This window comes from Halichoerus grypus, chromosome 8, assembly GCF_964656455.1.
Source record: "Halichoerus grypus chromosome 8, mHalGry1.hap1.1, whole genome shotgun sequence".
NCBI classification, from domain to species: Eukaryota; Metazoa; Chordata; class Mammalia; order Carnivora; family Phocidae; genus Halichoerus; species Halichoerus grypus.
In genome coordinates, this window is record NC_135719.1 from 148289342 (window position 1) to 148301421 (window position 12080).

Sequence of the window (12080 nt, forward strand, 5' to 3'; positions counted from 1 at the left end):
AACCCCGTCAAACCCGGGCTGACTTGTCAATGTTAGTCCGAAAGACTGTTTCCTAATTTTTTTTTTTGGCTTTCTGCCGCACCCTGTCCCTGAGAGTCCCCGCCCCCCCCCGGAGCCAGTGGGCCCGTGCAGGGGAGCCCCTGCCCGCCCCGGGGGCCCACACCGAGGGGGTGGGGGCAGCGTTGCTGTGTTGAAGCGAGACACTAATACCCCCCCTCCTGTACTTTGCAGCTGGCGTATTGTGTGGTCCAGTTTTTAGAAAAGGACAGCACCCTCACTGAGCCAGTAAGTATGCTCTCTGGCCGGGGCCTTGGTCCGGGTGCCGGCGCGCCCGTGATGCGGCGTGGGGGCGTCCCCAAATGTCAGTGTCGCCATGGCTCTGCTGGCCAGGTAGCTGCTCGGACCACTTTTTCCCCGGAAGTCCACTGCTGAACACGCTGATTTCCCTGCCGTGTTGTGTGTTTTCAGAGTGTGGTGACTTTATTACGAGTTCCTTTCCTGCGGTGAGGATGATTCCATGCGCTCAGATTGCCGTCTAGTCTGAGCTGGACCTCAGTCCTCTGAACACGAGGCGCTGACGTGGGCGAGGCCGCTGGATTGCGCGCCCTTGAGCACTTCCCCATCTTGGTTTAAGGACGCGCAACTGCCTTCCGTCCTACCGGTTGTAGTGAGTTCTCGAAATGCTTGCGCCGGAGAGGTTCTGTGAGCTGCGACGTTCCTTCCAGGTTCGAGGGTAGCTGCTCCGTGATCGGCGCATCACCAGCGCCGCGTGGCTGCCCTTGAGCGTGTAGATTTCCAGATTTCTTGGCCGGTTATCTTGACTAAAAATGAAGGACTGTCATAGCCTGGATGACCCAAGTTGAGCCTGTCAGGGGCGGTTTAAGCATTTGAATGCACTTTTTTTAATAGCTTTATTGAGATATAATTCACGTACCATACACTTCACCCATTTAAAATGTACAATTCAGTGGCTTTTTGGTATATTACGTCATTGAGTTTTTTAATTGTGCTAAAGTACATGCAGCATAGAATTTGCCGTTTTCACTGTACAAGCGAGTGGCGTTAATTACATCCCAGTGCAGCTGGTTGCCACTGTTCCCAGAACTTTGTTATCACCCCAGGCACAAGCTCTGCCCCCCGAAACACCGACTCCCGCTTCCCCTCCCGCCCCCCCACCGGTTCCCAGTGACCCATCACCTGCTTTCTCTCTCCACGAGTTGGCCTCATCCGAGCACCTCATGTGGGTGGCATCATGCCGGTTGTCGTCAGGGTTCCGACACGCCGTGCCCGTGTCAGAACTCCATCCCTGGGTGTGGCTGGATAGACCCCCTTGTGTTTTGTTCGTCCACTCCTCTGTCGGTGGACGCTGGGGTCGCTGTGAACATGGGTGTGCAGGGCTCTGCGCAAGTCCCCGCTCTCGGTCCCATTGGTTGTTCAGCTTGGGGTGAAAATGCTGGGTCAGCTGGTGATCCTGTGTTTAGCTTTGTGAGGAACTGCCCCACTGTCCTCCGCTCTCTCCGCATCCTCGCCGACACTTGGTGTTGTCCCTTTTTGATCCTAGCCATCTAGTGAGTGTGCGGTGGCGTCTCTCGGTGGCTTTTTGGTTTGCATTTCCCTCACGGCTGAAGATGTTGGGCATCTCTTCATATACCTGTTGGGCACCTGTCTGTGGACAAACATCTTCAGATCCACTGCCCATTTTTTATCAAGTGGGTTGTTTTTTACTGTTCAGTAACAAAGTAAGAAGTACTGAGTGCCAGTTGCAGTGTTTGAGTATTCTTTTCGCAGTTACTGTTGGAATAGAAAAGGCAAATGTCGTCGTTCCGGCATCTTCTCTGTCCCCGTGGCCTCCCCCACAGCGGTCCCGTGAGGTCATGCGTGTTACAGTGGAAATACGTGGGAAATCCTTAGTGCTCTGTTTCCTGGCTACACCGGCTCCTGATCTCTGCCTTCTTCTGAGCTTCTGGCCCGTGCGTGGACACCCAGAGTCACCCACCAACTCAGGAAAAGCCCTCGACCGCGTCCCCGGGGTCCCTGCACGCCTCTGCCTCAGCTCCGTCTGAGATTCTGGAAGCCCCCAAGGAAAGGCACCAAACTTACCAGACTTCAGTATCAAACCCTGAGTGTTGACTCCCGATCAGGGTAGGGTTCTTTTTATCCCCCTTGACTAAACCGAAGACATGTCTCTGGAGGGAAGGACACGTGAGGTGGCCCCAGTGGTCAGGCCTTTTCTCCAGTGATGCCACGTCCTCAGTCCCTCCGTCTGTGTTGAGGGGCGGCTCCCCACTAACGGGTGGCGACCGTTACCAAAGACATAGTATGGGAACAAGTTCTGACACACACCTTGCTTTTTCTACCTCAAAAATAAGAAGGGAAAGAGAAACATGGAAGGAGAGAAAAAGCATGCACTTTTCTTTTATGACTTTTCTCTGTATTTCTCACACTCTCCAGGGGCTAAAGAATCCACGAATCGTTGCCCTGCGTTCACCGTGGGCCAGGCCCCCGCCGTAGTGCCCTGGTCCCCGGCCAGGTCTGGCACAGCCCGAGTCCTAATCCTGCCCCAGCGCACCTCTGTTCTCTCCTTCCCCTGAGACTGACGTGAACGCTGACGGTGGTTTGCGGGAGCGGGAGCCCTTGGCTGCGGTCATATGACGGAAGGAGAGGGGCGGCCACTGGCTTCCGCTGGGTCCCTCCATCGTAGATCAGAAGCTCAGAGTTGGCACAGAGAAGCTTCAGGCCCCCGCACACCCAGGCCCCAGGATTGCCACCCAGATCCGCTTCATTCCCTAATCTCCCGCAGCACAGACAACATACTAGTGCTCTCTGGACCACAGAGAGCAGATTTTGTTTTCTGCACTTCAAAAACGTGCAGACCCTCACCTCGGTGAACTCCTTTCTTTGAAATTCCGGTACTATTTCAGCACTGAAAGCTTGTCGACAACAAGGTGAATGGGGTAAAGGCTTGTGGAGGAATGCGTCCGCTCGGCAGTACTAAGAAGGACACAGCACCCGCAAGGGTCTCAGGGTCCCGGACCCAAGGCTCTCCTGAGGTCAGTGTGGCCAAGGTCGGGAGTGTTTAAAGTATGATCCGTTTAAAAGACCTGCGTCACTCCTGTTCAAGGTCTGCAATTAATATTTTTACTTGTAAACTGTGTACAGTGCTCAGAAACTTTCTTGAACACGTACACTATTGTACGAAGAATAGGAGCTCATCAGATTGCAGATGGGAAGTAAAATCGTGTTGTCGCCCACCTGTTTCTTTAGGATAATCGACTTTTACTACAGGGCCCGGTGGGAACCCTCTTTTTTCCCTGGTGTGTCGGGGAGGGGCCTGCCTGTGCTCCCCAGCCCTGTCCAGAGAGCGGCAGCCCATCGAGTCTCCGAAGGAGAGCTCAGCGTGTGACCCGTGCCCAGCAGCACACAGACACTTCTGCCTAGATTAGCTTTACCAGGCAGCCCCCTCATTTGCAAAAAGCTGCCGCACTCTGAACCCATGGTATTGACCAGAGCTCGCTCCAGATAGTGTGATAACTTGGTCCAGCGTGGGGCTCCGATTCCAGAAATAAAACCTCTTCCAGAGACATTGAATAGCTAAACCAGTTGTGTTTTGTATCTCACATGCTGATGTATTTTTCCTAATAAAGTACCCTTGACAAAATGGCAAGGAAGAGTGGGTTTGTGAAGTGATTGGCATCTGCTGTGTTCTTAACAGTGGTCCCCACACTGGGGAGTAGTAGGTGCTCACTAAATGTCTGTTCAGTGGTTTTGATCGAAAAGTAGGACAAAAATCATTAAATGCTAGATTTTTTAAGGAAATCCTTTTAGAGACAATCGTGTTATAAAGTTTTACGTCAGACTCCCAAACTAGGAGCACTGTCTTTTTTATAAATGTTGGAGTTTTATAAAGCATAATATCATGAAAGATCATCCCGGAGCCTGAAGGCTGAAAGCATTGAGCAGAGTTGTTTGTTCGGAATGGATGTTGTTCAAAGGCCCGCGGTGTTTGTAACCACGGTCGGGGTGTCACCTGGCCTGCCGGGCAGTCGGGCGCCGTCTGCAGGGCTGTGGAGGGCTGGCCCGTGGAGGCCCCCCGCCAGCCCAGAAGAGCTGGCACTTGCCGTGATGGCTAGGGGCTGGGACAGTGGTTCCCGAGACGGCCATGATGGGCCTCGGCCCTGCGTGTGCAAGCGTGCACGTGGGCTTGCGTGCAGATGTTGTGGGCCCTTGTACTCTTTTAGAATAAAGACAGCTAAACTCTAGAAATGTTACTACCCCTCACTGAGCTGAATCTGATACTCTGCGGGGACTATCTTTACTGGTGTGGTTGTGGTAGGAAATTTGGAAACTATAGGGGTGAGATAAAGAAAGGTTGCCCCGCAGAAACTCTTTCTACCTGTCTGACTTGGGCAAGGAAGGTAACGTCCAGTCCCCAGGAATGAGGAAGGCGCTGCCGACCAGCCGAACATGCCTCGCGGGGGCGGGCAGCCCAGATGCTCTCTGGCAGGGTCCCACGGGCCAGCACCCCTCAGAGGCAAGGTCCTCGCAGCCTCCGAGGCAGTTACCAGCCCAGGGTCACAGGTCATGTGCACAGAGGGCAGCAGGGCCCGACCCCAGGTCCCTCTGCAGCCCCGCTCGGCGTGAGCTAACAACAATATCAGCTTATTTCATGTCTCCCTCTTCTGATTTATTTTAGCACAATCGAAAACACCATGTGTACGCACACAGTATGCACGTTTGTGTAGAAATATGTATGAACGGTTAGTTTGAGATAGAAACGGATTGCGCACATGTGTGACTGGCAGCCTCAGAGCGGACCACTCCTGCACAGAAACAAACATACGAATTCATACGCCTCATGTTTCTCCATTGTTCTTTTTCTCTCTCAACCCTCCTAACTGCTTATTTTTTATATTCTTTTTTTTCTAAAGGGACTGACTGCAGTGGTGGTTAATCAGAGGGAGTGGGTCACGTTAAAGTGGTGATTCTTAAGTATATAAAATTAGATCAGTTTCTGTGATTCTAAAAAGCCCCCGTGCTGATTTACGGTGTGGCTCTTCCTTCTACAAGGAAGGAAGCACCCCTGATTCTGTTGCTTTGCTTGGGGGACACGTCAACGAAACACAGACGGGCATCACGCTTTGTGTTTTTTCTCTGGCAGGTGGTGATGGCGCTTCTCAAATACTGGCCAAAGACTCACAGTCCAAAAGAAGTCATGTTCTTAAATGAATTAGAAGAGATCTTAGATGTGATCGAACCGTCGGAATTTGTGAAGATCATGGAGCCGCTCTTCCGGCAGCTGGCCAAATGTGTGTCCAGCCCACACTTCCAGGTACGAGGGCGGAGAGAGAACGGCCTCGTTTGGCGTCCACGTCGGAGGTGACCAGCTCCAGTGCGTCGCTGTCACGCTGTGCTTGTCGTGTGGTTTGAAGGGAGATGGTCAGTTTAGTCGTACTTCAAAATAAGATGCTAAGACGCTAATTCTATAAAACAGTTGAGTATCTTGAGCGCATCAGTGAGCACCTGTTTCTCACTAAGAGTAATTAGAAACAGCTCCCCCGTAAAGCCTTCTTTGTCTTTTTGTTCGGTGTGCCCCAAATGCATAAAACCTCGCTTTCCGCAACTGAGTGACGGACACTTGTAGACAAACTGTTCAGCCCTGAAACTCCCCATCCACAAGCACTTGTTTCTGATACATACACATTCCGACTTTTGTCCCCCCGACCCAAGTCCTGTGTGAGGGGGGCCTCAGTCACATGCCACTCTCCTCTCCTGGGCTTCTCATTCAGCCTCGTTCAGGGGTCGCCCCAGGACCTTGGTTCAGCCCATCTGCCTCCCTTGGATGTGCTGGCGTGTACCGTGAGCTCACCCCGAGCAAGGTGACCCCTCTCCTGGCCCCCTGCTGTGCTGCTGTCTGCCACGTGGCCTTTCACTTCTGGGGAATTAATTCTCCTATCATTTGTCTCCCCCGCTAGAACGTAAGCTCCGCGAGGGCAGGAGTTCTGCCTCGCCTCGTCCACTCTGACACCTCGGCACCTCCTGGACCCGTGACGGAGGGGGTGGGCGGAGGGAGCACGTTTGGCCTGTGTCCTCTGCATGGAGCCCAGGGCGCAGCCTAAATATTTCTTGAATGAGTGGAGAAATGAGTGTATTCTTGATGGGCAAGAAACCATCTGCCCTTTTGTCGAGGGTTCTTCAGGATGACGGTTTTGAGTGTCCTGGATCTGTGGAGATGATTGGCTGACCCAGTATAATTCACCTCCACAGGCAGTCGTGGGGAGGGTCCTGCTGCGTGAGTATTTGTTGTCTCGGTCACAACACTGTGCCCTCTCTCTTCCAGGTGGCGGAGCGAGCGCTGTATTACTGGAACAATGAGTACATCATGAGCCTGATCAGTGACAATGCAGCAAAGATCCTACCCATCATGTTTCCTTCCTTGTACCGCAACTCCAAGACCCACTGGAACAAGTAAGAAAGGGGGTGCCTGGGGGGCTCAGTCGGTTAAGTGCCTGCCTTCGGCTCAGGTCATGGTCCCGGGGTCCTGGGTCGAGCCCCGCATGGGGCTCCCTGCTCAGCGGGAAGCCCGCTTCTCCCTCTCCCTCTGCTGCTCCCCCTGCTTGTGCTCTCTCTGTCAAATAAATAAAATTTTTTAAAAATTAAAAAAAAAAAAAAGAAAGAAAGATCTGGCTCTCCACTGGGGCATTTGAAATTTCCTGTATCTCAGTGAAACTTCAATTAGGACTGAAATCCAAGTCCAAAATATCAGTTTAAAAAGGAAACGTTGATTTCTTTGTGGGCTTACAATTAGGATGAAGTGTGGGTTGTATCTGTGGCCTTTCATCTGCCCCCTCACCCCCACTTCAGGCCAGTGTGGAGGCGCGTTGGTCGGCGCCCACTGTGCCCGGCTGCATGAGCAGCAGCGTCTTCCAGGCCTCATCTCAGATCCCCTCCAGACGGGCTGAAGGTCACTCGCTGCAAAGCTCGCGGAGCTCAGTCCCTGCAGGAGCATGGTGCCCACCCCGTTCTCGGGGGCCCTGCGCCCTCGACCAAGACAGTTAACATTAACATACACAAGCACTTTGCAGCGACCTTCACCTGGTTGAGAAGGTGAATGCAGGTGCAGTCAAGGTACAGGAAGTCCCTGGCCCCTGACAGGCATCTGGCAAGCGTTCGCCCTCGGCGCGCGGCTGGGGGGGTCACTGGGGCGCTCCTGGCACCGCCCAGCGGACCTCATCAGTGTATCGGCTGTCAGCAGCCTTTTCTTGGCCACATTCATTTTTTATTATGCGCAGCAGGTGGTAACAAAGGCCTCGGAGCTCAGCCACCGTCCCGTGTGTCATTTAGTACGAGGCAAGAACAGCCGTGACCGCTCCCCGTTGCAGAGAGAAGTGTTACTCCAGTGTTTCCCAATACGAGTTGGGTTCTGTCATGAAGTGAGTTAAGAAGTCGCTGTGAATCTACATCAGCAAAAACAGCAGTAGTCCTGGCAGCCATGAGAGCAGTTTTGGGGCGAGAGCGGAGTTTTTCTGCGGCTGCCCGGGCTCTGCGGTGCGATCCTGCCGCCCGTCTCGCCGGGGGTCCCGTGTGGCTGTCGCCTGACGGCAGGTGGGACTGACGTCCTCTTCAGGCTCCACTGGGCCGTGGAGCAGCTGTGCCTCCCCCCTCCCGTGGATGTCAGAGCCGGGAAGTGGAGTTTCATTAAGCCATTCCATGGTGATTTTATTTTCTGCCTTCCAAGGCTCCGTTTTGGCATTATTAAAAACTTTCCTGCCCTTATATAAGAAGATGAAAAGGAAACTGACGTTTATAGGAAGTAAAATGTTTCCATTATTGTCCCCTACACATTGCTGTTTGTCTGAATTCTATTTCTTCAAGTGTCGATGTTTTTTATTCCATTTCCACGGAAGGTGGCTTTTGGCTGCTGTCAGCAGGGACAGAAAGCAAGGGGCCTCAGAGCCGGGGTGCTCAGCGAGGGCCAGTCGGGTGCACTCCGCAGGCTGCATGGACGCAGATGCATCCAGAGTACCGGGCTTTGGTTGGAAAGCCCAGGGGCGTGAGACGTAGGGCCGCCACAGTAGCTGGAGGGCTAGGGGGCAGGGGCTGTGGCTGAGGAGGGCAGGGGGGTGGACAGAAAGATGGAGGGTTCAGAACCTGAACACCAAGGTCTACTTACAGGACAATACACGGCTTGATCTACAACGCGCTGAAGCTCTTCATGGAGATGAACCAGAAACTGTTTGATGACTGCACCCAGCAGTTTAAAGCAGAGAAACTGAAGTAAGTTGCTCCTCTCAAAAGCTACTCTTCCAAGGATTTTGTCATCCTCAGTCCTGAATAAACCTCTTGCATGGGTGTGTCCTAAAACATTCTTCACTTTAAAGCAAAATCAGTTCTGTCATACTCGGAAAGCAAATGAAAATGTTTGTGACGTTAACTTGTTTTCAGAGAACATCGCTGTTCTCTCTATTATGCTGCTAGTTTAATCACTTCTGCAAAACGGTGTGCAGCCAAGAATTTCACTTTCCCAAGGAACACCGAGAGGTTGAAGGTATAGGAACTTCTCAGGTTTATAAGGCAGGAATTTGAATTCTGTCCCATGAGGTTTACGTGAAGGGGCAAGCATCTTCATCTCAACGTAGCTTTAGCCCATTTAATGCGGGCCTTCCCAGGAGCCTAGCCAGTGTCCTTCACAAAATCAGGGCCCTGCTCTCACGCTCGGAGGAGGATGTCAGCGTCGAGTCTGGGCTCTGGGCAGATTTTCTTGTCACTTGAAGCTGGCTAAGAGAGAGAAACTTTGAATGAGTGTAACTTGAATTATGGGATATACGTAACCAGCTGTCCTGTGCATACTTTAAACAGCACGTACGCATTGACCCGTACGTCAGGCCCCGTTGCAGTTTCTGACAGCACAGCAGTGAATATAACAAAAATCCCTGCCCTCACGGGTGGTGTGGGAAGGAAAGACAGGGACATACATGTGAGGGGGAGACACTGTGTACGAGGTGTGGTCCGCAGGGCGGGGAAGGGGCCCAGGGTCACGTGCGCGTGGAGCCTCCCGGGCTCCCGATCTCTGGCCCGTGCTCCCTCAGAGCTGAGCACAGGGTTCACCCGTGCCTTCCGCCTTTCACATGGCGAATATCTTAGCTTTCTGAAAAGGATCTTAAAGATCAGGCAACACATTCTCCGGATTTAAAAAAAAAAGTTGGGTCCCGGTGAGGGGATTTACAGAAGGTCGCCTGACTCACTGGCAGGGGGATCTGATGAGAACCAGGTCTGAAGACTTCCTTTTTAAAGCCGTCCTTGTTGGGATGTCGGCCCTTAACCTCAGTTCCCGTATGCCGTGGAATGGTCTCACTTTTCACGGCTCCATAAGCTTGTCTTCAGAGTTATCCAGGTTCTCTGAAGAAGCAGCTAAAGCAGGAAGGATGCAGACCTGAGATACTCGTATAAGTGCTCCTAGGAACCTACAGTCTTCGGCATGTTCTTATTGTAGCATATTTGTTAAATCTTTTCCTTTAAGTCTGGCTTGTTTTTCATATTTCGTTTTCCGTGTCACATCCCGTTGTGCTCTCCACTCTGAAGCTTGCAGAGTAAGACCAGAAGTGACAGAGGAGAGTAGGTGACTGTTGCTGGTCATGTCAGTTTTGCCTCTCGCCTTCCCTTGCGTGTGATCCATGTCTCTAATACCAATGACATTTTACTATTTTTCAGAGAGAAGCTAAAAATGAAAGAACGAGAAGAAGCGTGGGTTAAAATAGAAAATCTAGCCAAAGCAAACCCCCAGGTACTAAAAAGAGTAACATGAAAACGTCTAGGGTGTTACTTGAATGTTTTTATGAGCTAGAAATGTGGCTTCCTCACGGGATGGGCGGGGGGCACTCTCACTAACCTTGTACATGGAAATGTCTGCAATAAAAGTACATCTCGACTTTTGTACAACTGATTTTTGCCCCACAAAGTTTTTACCACAGAATTTACCTTTTTTTTTTCCCTCCGCTTTTTCAATAAGATCTAAATCTTAACAATAGACTGTGGTAAAAAGAAAACCAGGGTACAGCCTCTATTTGGGGGCCAAGATTGCAGTTTGCTTTCTCCCCGCAAATGTCACAGACGCTGTCGCTCAAACGATACGTCCCTTTCTTTTTAATTATCAAAATCATTCGAAAAGAAAAACAGTGAGATTTGAAATAGATGAAGTTCGAAGTTGGGTGTCCTTTTTCCTAAAACCAGGGTCCTGTAGGCTGAGCCTTTAATTGTTAAACATTGCCTGACTCTGTCATGTTGACCACTGACCCTTTCTGCCGCCCTAGCTAGAAGGCTCCAGTGCGCTCTGGCACGCGGGCGCACGCGCCGTGTCTCCCGGAGCCACCTGCAGGTGAAGCGGCGTCCTGCACAGCGCCCACCGTGGGGCCGGCTCCCGGGGCGACCGGCGTCCGGGGGTTCTGAGCTGGGTGGTCTTTGGTGTTCTGTCCGCTGGTCCACACGGACCGGAGTGCTGTCCTGGCAGGTGCTCCTCCTGGTTCGGGGCCTGAGAATCCGTGGGGCGCATCTTCACCACAGGCGCCATCCCAGGCTGTCCTCAGCCTCCCAGGAAAGACAACACGGTACTTTATGAGAACCACACAGCTACCCTTAAAATCCTAAAGGGTTCGTTCAGGTGAACTGGATTATAAGCAGTCTGTTTTCTTGGGTGAGAGGTATGCATAAATCGTTCACTAAGTTCATTATGCCGGTATTTCAGTCTGACATTTCCTAAAAAGTGACGCTTGAACACAAGGTTTAGACGTATGTGTTTGATCTGTGTAACGTATTGATTGTATTCACCTGGATAAAACCACATTCAGGAAACTTAAACCTTCAGAAAATGGAATGACTCTCTTAAGTGAGGTCTCGGTCCCCGCATGGAACAACCCGGCAGCGTCCCCCTTACAGCGTCTGTTCTGTGCTCTTCACAGAAACGCCGTTGTAAGGTGACTGTGACCCCGTGAGGTAGACCTTGACCCCGTGCAGGTAGACAGCTCCCGGGACCTGCTGTAAGGAACAGAATGTGAGGTGAAAATCCTGACATTTGTTTTTAAGACACAGGAACAGCAGAAATCTGGGGCAGGTGGGGGCAGAGGGGCCCCGCCTGACGGCCGAGGGCAAGGGGCCAGCAGAGACCCTGCCCCACACGCACGCAAAGTCACGGGAAATACACACAACTCAGAGAGCCTGCTTGTCTCTGTTTTGCCAAGAATATAGAAACAGTCTCGTGAAAACCCGCACAAAGCTTTCCTGTCACAAACGGGAAGGAGCTGGTTGGTTGTGTAACAAGCGTGGCCTGGTTTCACTGCTTTGCGGTAACAGGTGTCCCTTCTGAAATAGACGCTGTTCTCATTTCCCTTTTTCTGAGCTTCTCCTGAGTTTTCCTACACGACGTTTTTACTCCTCTGGGCTGCTCTCTGCGGTGCCCCAGGTGGGCGACAGCAAACGCACCCGGGCTCTGCCTGAGCTCACTGGGCGCTGGGCTGACCGTCTCCCTGTGAACCGTGTGTGAGTCAACCCCCCTGAGTCCCATCTGCATGCGCAGTCCCCGGTGCAGTGTCTCCCAAAGGAAAATACTTCATGGGCTAATAATGTCTCAGGGCTGAAAAGCAAGGCCTCGGGACTTGGTTTTCACCTGAGAGAGAGGGAATCTTTTCTAAGTTCCAGTCACTGCTTGCCATTTATAACGACGACGCCAGAAAGTAAATAACTGTGTGGACAGTACGTGTCTCTGCCATGAAAACAGTGGGGTCTTTGGAGCGTGGCTCTCCGTCTCAGACCTGCCCCCTGGCCTGTATCTGGAAGTCTCCCCGAGGCCCCTGCTCAGCCCGGACGTGCGCCGTCCATTGCGCTGGGCTTGGGGAGTCGGCGGCGCCTCCAGAATTTTCAGTCGTGTTTGTCCTAACAGTTGTGGTGGCTCCGTTGGAGTTTTTGAAGGTCACGCAGGGTTTAATTTGTTTAAGTCGTGGAATAGTGAGGATTTCTAACATAAATGTGTTTTCCTAGTCCACCAAAGAGGCCAGGGGACATTTTGCTGCTTACTTCTCCCTGACCTTGGT

At 52.0% G+C, this 12080-nt stretch overlaps 1 protein-coding gene across 11 annotated transcripts in view; it reads left to right on the forward strand.

Moving 5' to 3' along the window:
- The window catches only part of PPP2R5C (protein phosphatase 2 regulatory subunit B'gamma), a 121336-nt gene that overhangs the window by 99360 nt on the left and 9896 nt on the right, over positions 1-12080 (forward strand). For 10 of the 11 annotated variants that reach the window (XM_036086250.2, XM_036086249.2, XM_036086252.2 and 7 more), the window contains 5 exons: positions 232-285; positions 5159-5329; positions 6338-6465; positions 8173-8274; positions 9709-9781. In XM_036086250.2, the coding sequence (XP_035942143.1) occupies positions 232-285; positions 5159-5329; positions 6338-6465; positions 8173-8274; positions 9709-9781 (528 nt within the window). The remainder of the gene's footprint in view (positions 1-231; positions 286-5158; positions 5330-6337; positions 6466-8172; positions 8275-9708; positions 9782-12080) is intronic. The other variant, XM_078054234.1, reaches the window with a different exon arrangement.